The following is a 16,226-nucleotide window of genomic DNA, read 5'->3' on the forward strand; positions in this document are numbered from 1 at the left end:
GAAATGATTTCTTGCTTTCATATACAAATGACTGCACCAAAGTACAAACAAATATATGTTAAATGATATGAAAATAAACAACTGCACTTCAACAACGTCACACCGAAAGCCTTTCTCCACATTTCGGCTGCGCCTTCAATCTACTACATCAAACAGCAAAATATAAGAGGAAAAAAAACAGACAGACAAAAGAAAAAAAAAAAACAATGGTGTTGATGACACGTCCTCAAATCCAACACAAACAGAATTATTCAGCGAATGCAGTGCCACCTCGTATGGAGATAATGACACTGAAGACAGAGAAGTCATCTCAGAACAGTTCGGGATGCCAAGCCCGAGTTCAGCAGTTGAAACTGTCAGGGAAGTTAAGTCTGTCCTGGTGTTTTAATCTACCCTGCTCCAAGAAAAGAGAAAGAGAGGGGCGCGTTCCAGACTCGTGATGAACAGGACTCATGGACTGCCTCATGGAAGAATCCGATCCCATCTCTGTGTTCTTTTCTCTCTTGCTCTGATAGATGGTGAAGAATGGCTGGAGCGGTCTGGCTCTTCCTCTGTCTTTCTCCATTAATCTCCATCTTCAGACTAATGGATATTCATGCTCCCGTGCCAAAGCAGTCCTGGGAGCCCCACCGCAACCTCTTGAGAGAAATCATATCATATCATCTCTCTCCGACAAAAGAAACAAAAGCAGTCCTCACAAAGAGAGGCCCGAAATCAGCCCCTGGCAGCCCCTATTCAAACCTACAGGCCTGTAGGAGTCAACTTAAGGCAAGTGGTCTCCCACAGATGGATTGAAAGCCATTATGAGTAATTAATCAGGTCTGTGGAAGAGCAAGGATATCTAAAGCAGATGTATGGGAGTCACATCAAATGACTAATATGAATCAATAGCATACTGACCTCTATTTTTTTCCCTTCATTCTTTTTTTTTTTTTTTAACGCACAACTTTCCATCCATTATTTTCTGGCACTTGATCTGAAGGGAGCGGAGGTGTAAATCTGAAAGTCAATATAAACTTGCGTGACGGCCATTCATGTTTTATAGGAGCTCATTACTTAGCTGTAGCTGAAATTATAGGTGTGCTTTATAAAGGGGTTTTAAATGGTCGCAAAACACCCCAAACTCATTATACTGAGATCCTAAACACCTCATCAGAGCTGGAAAACCCTTTGGATCGTAACATTGTCACGCAGCGAAAAATGTCTGTAAGACAGTTCTCCCTCATCCGGATCAATTGAAAACATATGACAGCCATTTGGCCGAGGTTTATGTAAGAGAATAAATGCAAAGCATTCTCTTCAGAAATAAAGCAGGTTTTTTCTGCCTTATTAAAGCACAGACAAATCCCCGGTGAACATATTTATGATTTGTAGAAAATAAAACAACTAGTCACAGGTTTGTCGTTGGTTCTGCTCCAAATTGTATTGAGCAGCTTACATATATATAATATCAGGGTATTGTGGGACGCCAAACCGATGCCAATGCTCTGTGAAAAGCTTAGTAAAGCAAAATGCCATCTAAGGTTTAAAGTAAGGCTGCACGATATTGCAAAAATCTGACATTGCGATATTTAGTTTTTCTGCGATATGAATACAATTTCACCAGATGACTTGAATAGCTGTTTTGGGGGGAAAAACAATCTTGAATTCAGATGGACTGGGGTGATTTTCTAAGGGTATGAATCAAGTATAAAAAATTATAAACAAATAACTAGCAAAACAATTACGTCAGAGCAAAGAAAAAAGTCAAATAAACAGTGCTTTGCGGTTTTCTGCAGAGTCAAACAGCATTCAGGTACTGAAATGACTAATGAAATATAAAATTCCACTGTATAGTCTTCAATGTATCAATAACTTAGTGAAACCGTTCCTCATTAAAGTTACCAATTTACTTTTTTGTGTGCAAAGGCTTTAAACTCTCTTGAAATGCCTTTGAAAACACATGCAAGTGACAAAGTTTCACTCTGCTATGGTTATTTGTTGCAATGACTACACAAATCTTATGTATTGTCAATTGTTGTGCTAATCAACATTGCAGATCCTGGGATGTGACTATTGTGGACAGATATATTGCAATATCGATGCTGAAATGATATATTGTGCACCCCTACTTTAAAGCATACTGCATAATCAATCAGAATGTCGAATGAGTTAAATATAAAGGGGGATTTCAACCATTAACACTTTCAAAATATCATATAACATGTTTTGTCTTGCATGTTCCAGAGTGTATTATTTAGACTAATTTTTGAGCAAAACAAAATGACTATAATTTTTTTAACAAACATTTACAGAAGTCATTCAGTGTAAAGGTTTATATACTGTAGCAAAAGATCACCTTGTCGGGCAGATTTACAAACAAGAATTATTGAAAGATGTAAGACATAATTATTTAATGCTAACTTTGAAGGACATGTCTGCAATTTTTTTTTATCATCATTTAATATTATTTTTAATTTTAATATGTATTATTTTAATAAGCATAGATAAGAAAAAATGTATGTTGTTCAATTTTTACATAAACATATCGCTACCCTGGACAACCAGGGAAGATTATTTCACTAATATTTTGACACTGTATTTTTGCAAAACTTGTTTTAAGTAGACACTTTATTTTCGCTTAAATTTCTAAGCATATAAAATCATTTTGTGGACACCATATTGGACATTTCACCTAAAAACCTAAGCTAATGCTGATAAAGTAAATTATATGTTATTTTCAAGGTTTTTTTTTCATGTTATGACCAATAACTGATAAATTTGACATTTTGTCTAATAAATACATGCCTAAAAACTAAATTGATTTATTTCAAACATCATATAGGCAGCACATAATTAAATGTACACAAGAAATGCGTATTTATTTTAAGACTGCAAACACAGTGGTAATTACATTATTGCAGTTCCTTAAAGATTAACAATGTAATAGTAGGTGATGCCAAAAGCATTAATAGGGGAAATGAGCATGTACAAGGAAATATCCAATATTGGCAATATTGATATCAATATAACCTCTATTAATGAATTAAATACAGCAGATCATTTCCACAGCAGATCGTTTCCTGTAGTGCTGACCAAAATCAAAAACAAAAAAGGAATAAAAACAATCTTTATAAGTATTCTTCTAAAACAACCACAAGTAGTCTTTTAAAAATACCAACAAGACGGCCAATAAGACAGAATTCCAAACTCCACATCATAATGTCAGCATAATGCTAGACAGAGCCAAAGTTTGGAACAGTTTTTTTGCGGATAACACTCGTCAAGGGAAAAACTGCTAAAGCCATCAGGAGCGAGCCTTTCGAATCTCATCGAGCACGTACAAGCACTTTTCGGATATCAAAAGCTAAAAATGCATTCAAAGATTGACACGCACTGTCTGGAACAGAGAGTGATGGCTGAGCAAGTTTACCGTAAAGTTTGTCCTGCAGGGTTCGATTTCTATGCATGCAAACTCGTGCTTATAAAACGGCGGAGAGGAACAACTGCTCGACAGGCCATAATTAAGAGGCAACCCTGCCAAAGGCAAAGCTTGGGGCTATTGCATATCCATTGGGCTGTAAAACGAGACAAGCAACAGCACATCACCAACACCAATCAAATTTATCTCAATTACATGAGATTGCTGGCATAAATATCTCTGTCTAAGGCTGTATGTTAAACATGGCATTTTAGCTAAACAATGCGGGTGCAGATCCAGACTCTGGTAATTGAGTGATGTGCACCATCCAGATGTAAGTTAATGGAGGGTAGACAGACAAACAGCAGGTGTAATTCTCCCTCTGTCCTGCTGGGCTCTAAAAGTCAGTGCTTAGCACCCACTGCTCCATCATCTGGCCTCTCCCAGCCACCATGACAGCACATTTGTCATCATTTTCGCATTTTTGGAAAGAAATGTACTGTTTTAATGGCGCCCTCTGAACGGTTCCAGATGTTTGTTTATTTGTTGTGCCGCGACTGTAAAGTCATTTGTTCTTCATATGCAGTCCCGCTTCGTGGCTACATATAAGCGGTGGCGTAATGATGGCAGACTGTAGGTGGGGGAAAAAATAAAATAAAAAATGTGCGTGGTCCCTTGGGGGTCTTCAGTTAAGATTTTCTCTTTGAAGGCTGCCTGCCTCAAGGGTTTAGTTGTGTGCCATTTAAAATACAGTCAACTCAGCTGGAGCAGGGCCCAGAATAGGAGCGTTTAGAGGCGCATGGCTGATGGAGGAGTACGGTTTCACCCTCGACGGCCTCTGCTTTGCTTGCCACAGTAAAGATGAATGATGGGAATTCAAAAGTGGTGGTCGCTGACTTTAAATGTCCAGAGACATATATGAGGATTTGTATATTTTCCATTTCAATTATGGATGAAATTCCAGGCAGCTGTGTGACCTGTTGTAATGAATGGTGTTAATATGGCTTTGTAGAATGTGACAGAGGTAAGTGTGGTGGCTCCACTTTATTTTTGTATTTATTTGCATTAATTTGAAGACAAACATTGTTTTTCGAAGTTTGGATTAGACGCAAATCAGTTAATCCCCCAAAAAAGTGTTGTTTTTTTGCATATGAAACAATAAAATAATAATAATAATAATTATATCATAACTCCTAGCCATATGTAGATTTTGGCTTCATTTCAATGAATTCTGCAGTTGTAGCATATAATACTACATGTCTAGCAAACACAGTAAAAAAACAAACAGCCCAGTTGCCACATCATAAACTAGCACAGCAACAAGCTACAGAGCAACTGGAAAATTCTATAACTTTTTGACAGCATGTTCTAAGCCAAATTTGGTAGAAATTGGGCTAACGATTTATGGAGAGTTCAAAACAACATATTTTTAAACTGATTATGGAAAGGAAGTCATGTCAACTAGGGAATAAATTATATCTATGTTCACATATCAATGATACAAGGAATCTGCAAGACCAGACTGATGACAATAGACAAAACTATTCAAAAGACATTTGATAAATTTTGTATGATTTCTATTGATACAATTTAATTGTTTGCAAATTTTATCCAGAAGGTGGCTCAAACTGATGTAGTGTGGTCAATGTCAGGTCTAGATCACGCACATTAAGTTTGGTTTCAATACTTCAAACCATTGCAGTGATTCAGCCTATAACGTCATCTGGCAGCATTACATCAAGTTTGCGCATATGCTAAATGACAACAATTTTGTCTATCGACATGAATTCCATAACTTTTGGTCTACATGGTACGAAGATGATCCAGGTCAATTTTGGTGAAGATTGGACCGACGGTCTAGGAAGAGTTAAAAAAAAAGAATGGTTTGAACAAAATCAAAACGGTGGACAGGAAGTTTGGCAGAACATGGCATAATTGGTATCTGTGTTGTTGGCATGACCCAAGGAATAATTTGAGATCATTTGACCCCATAAGCATATGCAGTCAAAAGTTTTTACAAAATTTGTAAGTTTCATTAATAACTCTTGACCCATAGGTGGTGCTGTCACCAAAATTTTACTGTGTGGTCAAGGTGAGGCGACAATGACAGACCCAAAATTTGGTGTCATTATATTTAATTATTGCAGAGATACAGCCTCATATGTAGTTTGGCATCATGTAGTTTGGCATCACATTTGTCGGTGCTGTAAACATAAACCACTACACCTATCAAAAAAATAAAAAATTCAGCAAGGTCTGAAGATGATCTGAGTTAAATTTGGTGCAAATCAGCCAAACGATGTGGAAGTTCGAAAAAGTAGGTTTTTGACACAAGACTAGATGATGGACAGAAAGTTCAGTTAATTACGCATAATTGGTATCAATATTCTTAGGACAACCATTTTGCTAATGAATGTAGAAATATTGTTATAACTTTTGACCAAAAGGTGGCGCTGTGACAAAACTTTTTTGAGAACCTTGAGGGTAGTCTTGAAGACACATACTGACTTTCATAACAATTTGCCAATGCATCTGTAAAATATTACAATTTTTGACAATTCAAAATGGCCGATGGCCAAAATGGCTGACCTGGGAAAATCATACATCATTTGACTAGGCATGCTCCGCCGGATGTAAAGGGAAATTTTATGAATTTTATGAAAAGGTTGAGAAGTTATGAGCAAAAAAAGCTGTTTTTTTTGTAACTCCAGATCACTAGGGGGCAGTGCGCCGAAACGCTGCAGCTAAATTCAGACCATGGAGCCAAACACACACCAAGTTAGATGTGAATACGTCAATGCGTTATGGAGATAACACTGTAAGTCTATTTTCACAAGCTCTACATTAAATTTGTGAAAATGGTTAGTCTAATCAACTTGAATTCCATAACTTTTAGTCAGCATGGTCTGTAGATCTTGTGATTTGGTGAAAATTGGACAAACGGCCTAGGACGATTTCGTTCAAACAGGTTTTACCAACAATTTTAAATAGTGAAAACATTTTAATGACTTGAGCCAAGGAATCAGAGGAAAAAAAAAATTGATTATAGCCCATTCGGTTCAAAAGTTTAAAAGATAAACATAAGTGAAATTTTGGACAAGTGGTGGTGCTAGAGAGTTTGAGTTAAAGAGTAAAATTTGTTGTGGTTGAAGATCAGACTGTCTTTTATGCTGCAAACGGTTCATAGGGCTGCCATAGACTCCCAGAGAGGAAGAAGAAGAGGAAGAAGAAGAGGATGCCGAAAGAATAACAATAATAATAATAACCGGAATGGATACAATAGGAGCTTATGCACCTTCAGTGCTTGGCCCCTAATTCTAATAATTACTGAGTTAAATATTAATATTTTGCTCTTAACAGAACTGCCATTACCTTCATGTGAACTGAATTTTTACTTTGGAGAAATAAAAGTATAGGTTTAGATCGACATGAGGGTGAGGATATCATTTTTTGGGTGAACTGTTCCTTTAAGACAACATTTGTCTCTTGAAAAACTTTGGGTTAGGTTGAGGCGACAGGCCGGTTTAAAGCTGGTGGAAGCTGACAGCAGTGCTACTTCCTGCGGCCACACGCTTTCCAGCCCCCCTTCGTCTACAGACTCTCATGCTTCTCTGTGTCACTGCCATATAACCTCCCTTCTCTGCTTCTGCGTTCCCCTGTCCGTTTCTCTCCTCTGAGCCTCTCCTGTCTACTTGCTGTTTGTCCACTTCCCAATTTTCCCCCAAAACAGTAGACAAGGGTCTTATAACCCAAAGCCAGGACCTCTCATGCCATGCGTGTAGCTGGTCTCCCCTCTTCCCTCCACAGAGTTTCTGTCTGCTGTAATTACCCATGGCACCTTGGCTCTGGGGGTCTGGCGCAGGTGACATCAATTGTAAAAATATTGAGAAAAGGTAGAGTAGGTCCCCGTTTGAGACAGCCTGCTGTCACAGACGCCACTAATCTTGCCGGCCACTGCAGGGCTACAAGAAACATATAGCAAAAGTGACGGGACTAGGCTTTTACCTATGGAAGCCTGTCCTAATTTCAGCCATTCTACTGCATACAATTACAATACTTTACTATATATATATATATATATATATATATATATATATATATATATATATATATATATATATATACACACCAGTTTATTCTGTTCTGTTCTATTCAATACCCCGTGGTTTAGAAAAGTAATAAAAGGGTCACTCATACCACGTTTTTGCAAAGACGTTATTAACCTAGCTTATATCTCAACATGTAGAATCAACATCTTTTTTTTTTTTTCAAAGCCAATGTTTGAGATTGTTTTATTAGACAAACAAGCAAACAAACAAAGAAATTAAATAAAATAAAAAAAACAATAAAAGATAAATCAAAACAAAAAATTCTGGGCCAAAACCAAAATTGTGGATACACTTGACTCAAAACCAAAATTGAAAATAATATATATATTTTTTATTAAAACAAATAATTGTGCAAGACTAACAATTTCAGCATTTTTTAATAATTTTAGCAACAACCTCAATGACTGATTTGAAAAAACACAAGCCAATAAAATATCTAATTTAACTGACAGTGGACGAGGTGAGAGATGTCATTTTACCACCGATGCAATGTAGCTCTATTGCAAGCATCAGGAATGAGTGTACTACATAGAAGTGCTCTGTAGGCATGTTATTTGAACAGACATTGATTTTCCGGTGGTTTATGCATTGATAAACATACAAATTAATGATTGGAATATCCACAGAGTGAAATACTGAGCTATTTCGAACTTGGACTTCACTGATCTTGAGCTTTGGTCAACACAACAACAAACTGACCATTGCACAGCGCAATGAAATAAATGGGTTTCACAAGGCAAAAATTTTTCAAGTCCAGTGTGAAAGCCACTTCAGACCATGCAGTGGCCACAGCTGGATGTAGAGTGAAACCAGCATGCTGAACACTGCTGGGTAGTGCAGCACATCAGAATCTTTTTTCGGCTCATATCTCCAGCTGGGTAGCACGATCGTCTCACTGCAAGAAGGTCGCTGGTTTGAGCCTTGGCCATGTTGTTTTATATATATATATATATATATATATATATATATATATATATATATATATATATATATATATATATAAATATGTTGGTAGCAAACATGATGTCAGGACACTGGAACATGATGTTACTCAGCAGTTACAGTGAAAAAAACATGTAACATCACTATTCAGTTTACAAACACCACTGATTTTCAGTTCCCTTCACTATTATGTGCCAAGCGAAAATGACTCACTCTGTCTAATCTTCAAGATGAGCCCACAGTTACCTGTTTCGTCATGACTTCAGATCGCTTTGCGTCTGTCTCCTGATCCATTCACGCAGTTTCATCTTCTCTCGATCAGGTTCATAATCAGATTCAACGTACTCGTGTTTAAAATATATATATGCTTGACTGCCTCTGGCATTTTGAAAACACTGTTATTATTTAGGTAGGCCACTATGCCATTATTTATTTCCGCTGCTCACTGCACGCGAAACAACAATCACCAACCAATGAGATTGATTGTAAATGTAAGAAAGCTGATTGGTCAAAAGTGACTACCTTTGTGTGTGTGCTCGCACACACACACACACACACACACACACACACACACACACACACACACACACACACACACACACTCAACACAGCTTTGCTGCTCGCAGTTTTTTTTCACTCGGACTCATTTACATTCTCTCTCTCTCTCTGCGTCACACACACACACACGCACACGCGCACGCACGCACGCACGCACGCACGCACGCGCGCACACACAAACAAACACGCACAAACAAACAAACATGCAGGTATTCAACAGTCACCACTTAATGCCGGATTAATTCAAATAAATACCAGAAAGCAAAATAGGAATATCTGACATTTCCCAGAGCAAAATCCAGCTCAAATTAAGCACTGCCGCTAACAGTTCATTTGCGTACTTAACATACACGACGTATTCGCCATCTGTGAAAGTTTTCCTTTGCCTCGCTATCTCCAATGAGGCAAGCAGACCTCGCAGCATTCAAACTCCAAGATGCCCCTGTCCGAACTCCTGTCCTGCCCCTGCTGTTTTTGTCCGTTTGCACTTTATGCTGGAGCTCATACGCCTTCTTTCCTTTCGCTCAGCTGTTTTTGTTACATAAGATTCTGTTTTTAGAACATTAATATTTTTGAAACAGCAAATTCAGTAGATTAACTCAATAACATGCTAAAACTCAAAATGTCCCGCCCCGTTTTTATAGCTTTAAATTACCGGCTAAAAACATACTCTTTACAAAAATTAACATCTGAACCTATATCAGCTTAATAACCAGTGCCTCATTTGCCCAAAACCATCTTTTAGGACATTTTATTGCAAGTGTAATCATTTTTTTATTTGGGCTCAAGTCTTGTTGATTAACAGGGGGCGATCTAACGGCAGGGAGCATCATTCAAAAGGAGCACACTTGATCCCACCCCTTTGCACAACCTGGTGGTAAGCGGAAGACACTCTTTCCTCTCCATATCCACCATACACTTTTTGTTATAAACACTCCATGTTACTGGGGAAAAAACGCAATTTTGAGAATTCTGAGTGTTTCACAAATGTAAGTAGGCCTAAAAATCACCTGTAGAAAACAAGCTTTCCCCTGCACACCAGACACTTTACTATAAACATTCTATTACAAGGACTCAACAACTTGTCATGACATCTATATCTTGCTGCCCTCTGGTAATTTGAAGTCTTTATTTTATCCTCAGTTATATGTATTAGGGCTGTGTTTTGGTTTGAAGCTGTACTACAACACACTAGACCACATATATTTATTTGGAGCATGTATTCTTGAACAAGTCCAATGACAAAAACCCCGCTTTATATAGAGAGCTATAAGAAAATACTCAATGACAGCCATTACATGCAGCTTCACTAAAGCTATGAGACATTTAGGGTCTGATCCAGGGGCGTTGCTAGACATAAAGTTCTACTGGGGCACGTACCCTAGTGAATTGGGTCTAGCGAAGCCCCTGGTCTGATCACATTGCAGTGTTGATGAAGTGGTGTTTCCCAGTATAATCTAAAAATGTAGAGACAGTAATGAATGCCATGCCATACTCAGACTGATTGCTAAGATTGCCATATTGCATTTATGAATCACCACACAACAGAAATTAGGATAAGTATGCAGGATCCTGTTACTTATTCTTTATACGTTACAAAGCGTCTCATTTGAGCAGTGGTCAATCTGAGTGAGCCAGTGCCACCCAGGCACCTACATAGGCTCTGTGTTTTAATTAAGGGCACCGCTAACAAAGAAAAATGGCAATTGACTAACATCCAAGCCATTCTCCAAGCCATTGTATTGTCTATACAAAGAAAGTCAGTGTTGTTTTGGACATTCATTGTATGAGCGAAAAAACAACATTCTTCACGAGTCCGAGTAAATGATGACACAACTATCATTTGCGGGTGAGCTACAGTATTCCTTTAAGAGCAAATGAGTTCATAAATAAAAGCTATAGTACATAAGCAAGTAATAATTGCAGCGCAAGCCCCATGAATTATCACCAAGCCAAACACAATGCTCGACTTTCACTGACAGTGTCTTGGAGGTGAACTGCATCTTTTAGTGTCATGGCTATTCTATTAAAGCATTTTCATGGCACAGCCAAAGGTGAGTTTTAGTAAAGAGTTACAGTGTCAGAGCCAATGCATTAAGCAAATAGAATAGGCAATAAGTCAAGATAAATAAAAATGGCGCGATAAAGGCAGAGGAATAAAAAGAGGCGAAGGACGAAGATGAGGGCTTGTGTTATCTAACGCTGCAGTACAGTATCGTAAAAATAACAAATGGAGAGTGTCAGCTCGCCCAAATCTAAGAGGGAGAAAAAATATTTCATATGTCAGCTCCGTTCACCTTTTAATGGACTATTCTCAAGCAGCATGATTTTGACAAAGCACTGGGCTTTCCTCTACATCACTTGAGAGGTGCAGGTCAGCCTTTGTGAAATAGATCTGTCCTTGGTGGGGGGTTGAGAAGCACACAGCTGACCTCGCATGAAAGTACCACCGCCGTGGCCGTGACATAAAAACAGTGCTTTGCATTGCACAGACAAAAGGGCATGATAAATGTGGCCAGCATGAAAGAGTCCAGCACATCAAAACTATCTCATCTGCAGGCTTTCTATTAACAATCCAGTCTGCTTTGTTTACATACCTGTCATATGGGCACAAACTGTACAGCTATGACGAAAAATAAGAGGCTACTAGAAAATTCGCTAATTTTTTTTTTTTTTGCTATTTATTAGGTATACTGTATGTACAGATACAATTTTGATATTTGTTTTATTCTATAAAGGTTGGATAAGAATTCTTCATAATAAAAAGGTAACACTTTATAATAACTACACACTATGAATCATTTATTAAGCATTAGCAAATGGTGAATTCATTATCTGTTAAGCATTAACTCTACATTAATAGACATTAGAAAGCAGTTTTTAAATACAGCTACAAATGCTGTTTTCTTGACTTATAAGTCAATCTGCGGATGTTTTTTGCTATTTCTGTGGAGAATTTTTGGTAAAAATCTGTGGATTTCTGCGGAATTATTTTGAGAGTATCATAACTAAAACCTTAATATATGAAATAAAAAATAATATCTTTTAAAATTTTATTTAATGTTTAAAATGCAAATCCAATTAGATTCACTTTATTTGGTGAACAAAGCAAGTCTCTCATATAATATATCTACTAAAAGGCAGAAAATATGAGTGTACAAACTGTATTGTACATAAATCAGATGAACATTTTTATATTAGTCAATAATATTACTGTAATTAATTTAAAAACTGAATAAATATAGATTTACACACATTTACTTAAGTAAATAAACTAATTATGGGCTAAAAATCTGCGTAAATCTGCGGAATTCTGCGCGCGCAGATTTTGTGTGGACCTACTTATAAGCACATTTATAATGTGCTTAAAGATTGTGCTTTCATACTTTGTTTTTCATTAACTATTTTTTTCATTAATTAAGTATTGCATCATTTACAGACTAGTTATTTAAGAATAGTCGGTGGGTTTTAAAGATAATTCAGAATGAGTAAGTAAATGACTAAGAAACTATTTAAATTAACATTTATTTATCTTTTTCTTCAGGCATATACAAATAGTTCATTTGTATGTTAATAAATGCTTTATTAACTCAACTTCATCAACTTCAAGTGAGGACTATTTATGGTTTATAAATCTCCTATAAATGACAAAGGCTCAGTTATACTCTAAACAGGAAAAATAAATAAAAAATAACTTTATTAATTTTTATTCTTTTGAAGTAACACAAATGAAATTGTATCAAATGAAAAATAAATCTGTGCATTCTAATGTAAAATAAAATTACTGTAGTTTAAACATCACTAAATAACTTTGAAATGTTGAATCATAATATATTGTTAAATTATTATATTGTTGTTTTATTCAATTTCAAAAGACCCACCCCTCACTGACAAAGGTCTAGACTTTGTCCTATACATGAGCTAATTTCTCTTATTTTGACTGCTATGCCATCATAAATAATGAAAATAACCCATGGAAAAAGATTTTAAAACTAAGTGGAACCCGCTGTTGGCTGTGGTGATTTAAGCTAATCAATTTTGTCTAATGCACACAATTATTTTCCATGAGTTCAACATCCAGCTGTGCAAGAAATCATACAATCTGATGTAAGAGAAGTCATTTTTCACTACTGTATTTTTTTAAATAGAGAAAATATTTTACAAGTAACTTTTATTCTAAATCTTGGACCTTATTCTTGAAAGAAAAAAATGACCAATGAAAAGTTGTGAAGCACCAGAAATGGCCCATTTTGACATTAATTTGAATAGTATTTTGGCTATTGTTATCTATAAATATTCAACTGTAATATTTTACGGTTATGATAACCATCCGACAATCTATTTCAGATAAAATAGTGCTTAAAATGTCACTAAAATGCAGTATTTAAATCTCATAATTATATAGTAGCCTAAATGAGGCCCATAACTGCAAGAAAGGTCCACTTTTTGAGAAAAGAACTATGCCTTTCACCAGCCTGGCTACAGGCCTGCTAATGTCGCTAGCTAACACAATCAATGTATTTTTTTTTCTCAGCACATCCCATAATTTTTAAAATATCAAACATTTGGTAGAGGTTGACATGTCAGTTAATGGCAAAAGTACCAGAATTAATACTTATGCTATGAAAAATATGAAAATATGAATTTATAAAAAAAAATCTAAATAAAACATTTTTGAATCCTAAATCATCTTAATTTTTTTTAAGTATGGCATAAAATATTTCAGATATTCATTTAACATGTTTTTATTTATTTTATTTTTACAATAAAACTTATATCAAGTGTAGTCGTGCAACAGAATTATGTTTGTTTGATTTTCTTGTAAACCAACAATGATGTGTATGTAAACCATTATTTAAAATGGCCATTCTCTAAATGACTTTAACAGTAGAGCAGGCAGTTAGAGGGTTAATATTCTCCAGTATGCATAATGTATTCGAACACTTTTTTTAAATAAAATAGTACTACCTTTATGGTTCCGAGCATCTCTGGATCCTCTTGGCAGTGGTGTGTAAGGCGTGGCAATGGATTCAGACCTTGAATCACCGGCGGTGTCCTGAAACAGAAAAAAAAAAAATTATATATATAAATATATATTCAAATGTAATATTTTACGGTTATGATGACCATCCGACAATCTATTTCAGATGAAATAGTGCTTAAAATGTCACTAAAATGCAGTATTTAAATCTCATAATTATATAGTAGCCTAAATGAGGCCCATAACTGCAAGAAAGGTCCACTTTTTGAGAAAAGAACTATGCCTTTCACCAGCCTGGCTACAGGCCTGCTAATGTCGCTAGCTAACACAATCAATGTATTTTTTTTTCTCAGCACATCCCTGATATATATATATATATATATATATATATATATATATATATATATATATATATATATATATATATATATATATATATATATATATATATATATATATATATCTCAGCACATCCCTAATATATATATATATATATTAGATAAGATTAGATTCAACTTTATTGTCATTACACATGTACAAGTACAAGGCAACGAAATGCAGTTTCGGTCTAACCAGCAGTGCAATAGCAGCAAGTGCAGGATATAGGTATAAGTTATAAAGTGCAGTTATAGAAAAACTATGGTAATATTTACAGATGGATGTACTATGAACATTATATACAGGTTGTATTAGCTATGAACAGATTTACAATAAATGAATACTTGTACAGGATGCTATTAATAATCTGGAGTGTGCAGATAGATAAACAATTACAAATGTCCATGTGCAGTGGGTATGTACAGTTCAAATAAGTGAATCAATATATATATATATATATATATATATATATATATATATATATAAAATTTCTCAGTGTGCAGTTTACACACCTGCGAACATTTATAACATCTCCGGCAATTTATTACCCAGCTTAGACAGGAGAAATGTTGGTTATTGATTTCCGTACGCGATGATCCTAATTGAGTTAAATGAAAAGAAGTCATTTGTCACAAGCAATCTGGAATATTTCCTCAGATTGATGACACAAAAGGGAGACAGAATGGAAAACGCAGGCGGGGCGAGAGACAAGCGAAGAATGCGGGTGAGATTTCACTGCCATGACTGATTGTCTAAATGCCATAAATTTTATCAGCGCAGAGGAGAGGAAATGTTAGGAGCGATGTTCGTATTTTATCAGGGCTCAGGACGAGGGCAACTTTCATTATTTTGCAGAGAGGAGAGTGAAAGGTGAGGATGGGCCCTGGCTTTGATTACCTGTCCCCTGCCTATTGAAGAGCGGGGGCCACCAGGGGAAGGGCCCCAGTCACCACTCAGCCATGAAGAGCCCTGCAGGTCAGACCCGGGTCAGCCTGCCACATACATACGCACACACACACACACACACACACACACACACACACACACACACGCACACACACGCACGCACACGCACACACTGGTGTGGCTGTGTGTTGACAATCCAACAGGTGGCATGAAATTACTGCTCTCCAAAGGCCAGACCTGAGTTTAAGTAAACTCATCTCTCACTGGCCGACCTTAAAAATACAAATATATTCACATAAAGGCCACCGCATAGACAGGCAGAACAGGGAGACGAGTCGGAGAGAATACAGATCGCCTGTGTGCTTCGGGTAGGTCACAAGTGTTGTTTTCTACCTCCTTTGTCTTCTTTCAAGGACCAAAAACAGAGTATATATCATGATGTGTTGATATCTGATGCCTTTGTGAAAATATTCTGCCTTTCTGCAGGCAGGATTTCTCAAAGCATTTAATCATTCTGAGAGTAGAGGTTGCCTCTTTTTTTATTAAAATCCCTGCTTTAGTGAGTGAGAATGCATTGTGCATAAGGTTTAAAGGATTTAGATAAACTACCAGTCCAATTTGAAAGTGCTCTTTTATAATTTAATGAGTGTAATAATATAATTTATTTCTGTGATGCCAAGCTGAATTTGCAGCAGCCATTACTTCAGTCATCAATCAGAAATTATTTTAGTATGATGATTAGTAGTTTAAAATTAAGATTATAGCTCCCTTACAATTATGGGTAAGACTTTATTCTGATGGTCCATTTGAGTATTAGTAGACTGTCTGCTTAATATCTGTTGATACTGCTTCTAAACAGACATTTAACTGACTATAAGAAACTTTGCAAGAACATGTCAACTTACACTAACCCTAACCCCAATCCTAACAGTCAACTTAAAAATCTATTGAT

At 36.2% G+C, this 16,226-nt stretch overlaps 1 protein-coding gene across 1 annotated transcript in view; it reads right to left on the minus strand.

The window, feature by feature from the left end:
* lrmda (leucine rich melanocyte differentiation associated) overlaps nucleotides 1-16,226 on the minus strand; it is a 540,515-nt gene that overhangs the window by 53,560 nt on the left and 470,729 nt on the right. The window contains exon 6 of the mRNA XM_056470731.1: nucleotides 13,978-14,065. Within this exon, the coding sequence (XP_056326706.1) occupies nucleotides 13,978-14,065 (88 nt within the window). The remainder of the gene's footprint in view (nucleotides 1-13,977; nucleotides 14,066-16,226) is intronic.

Source organism: Danio aesculapii, chromosome 13 (genome assembly GCF_903798145.1).
Source record: "Danio aesculapii chromosome 13, fDanAes4.1, whole genome shotgun sequence".
Lineage (NCBI taxonomy): Eukaryota > Metazoa > Chordata > Actinopteri > Cypriniformes > Danionidae > Danio > Danio aesculapii.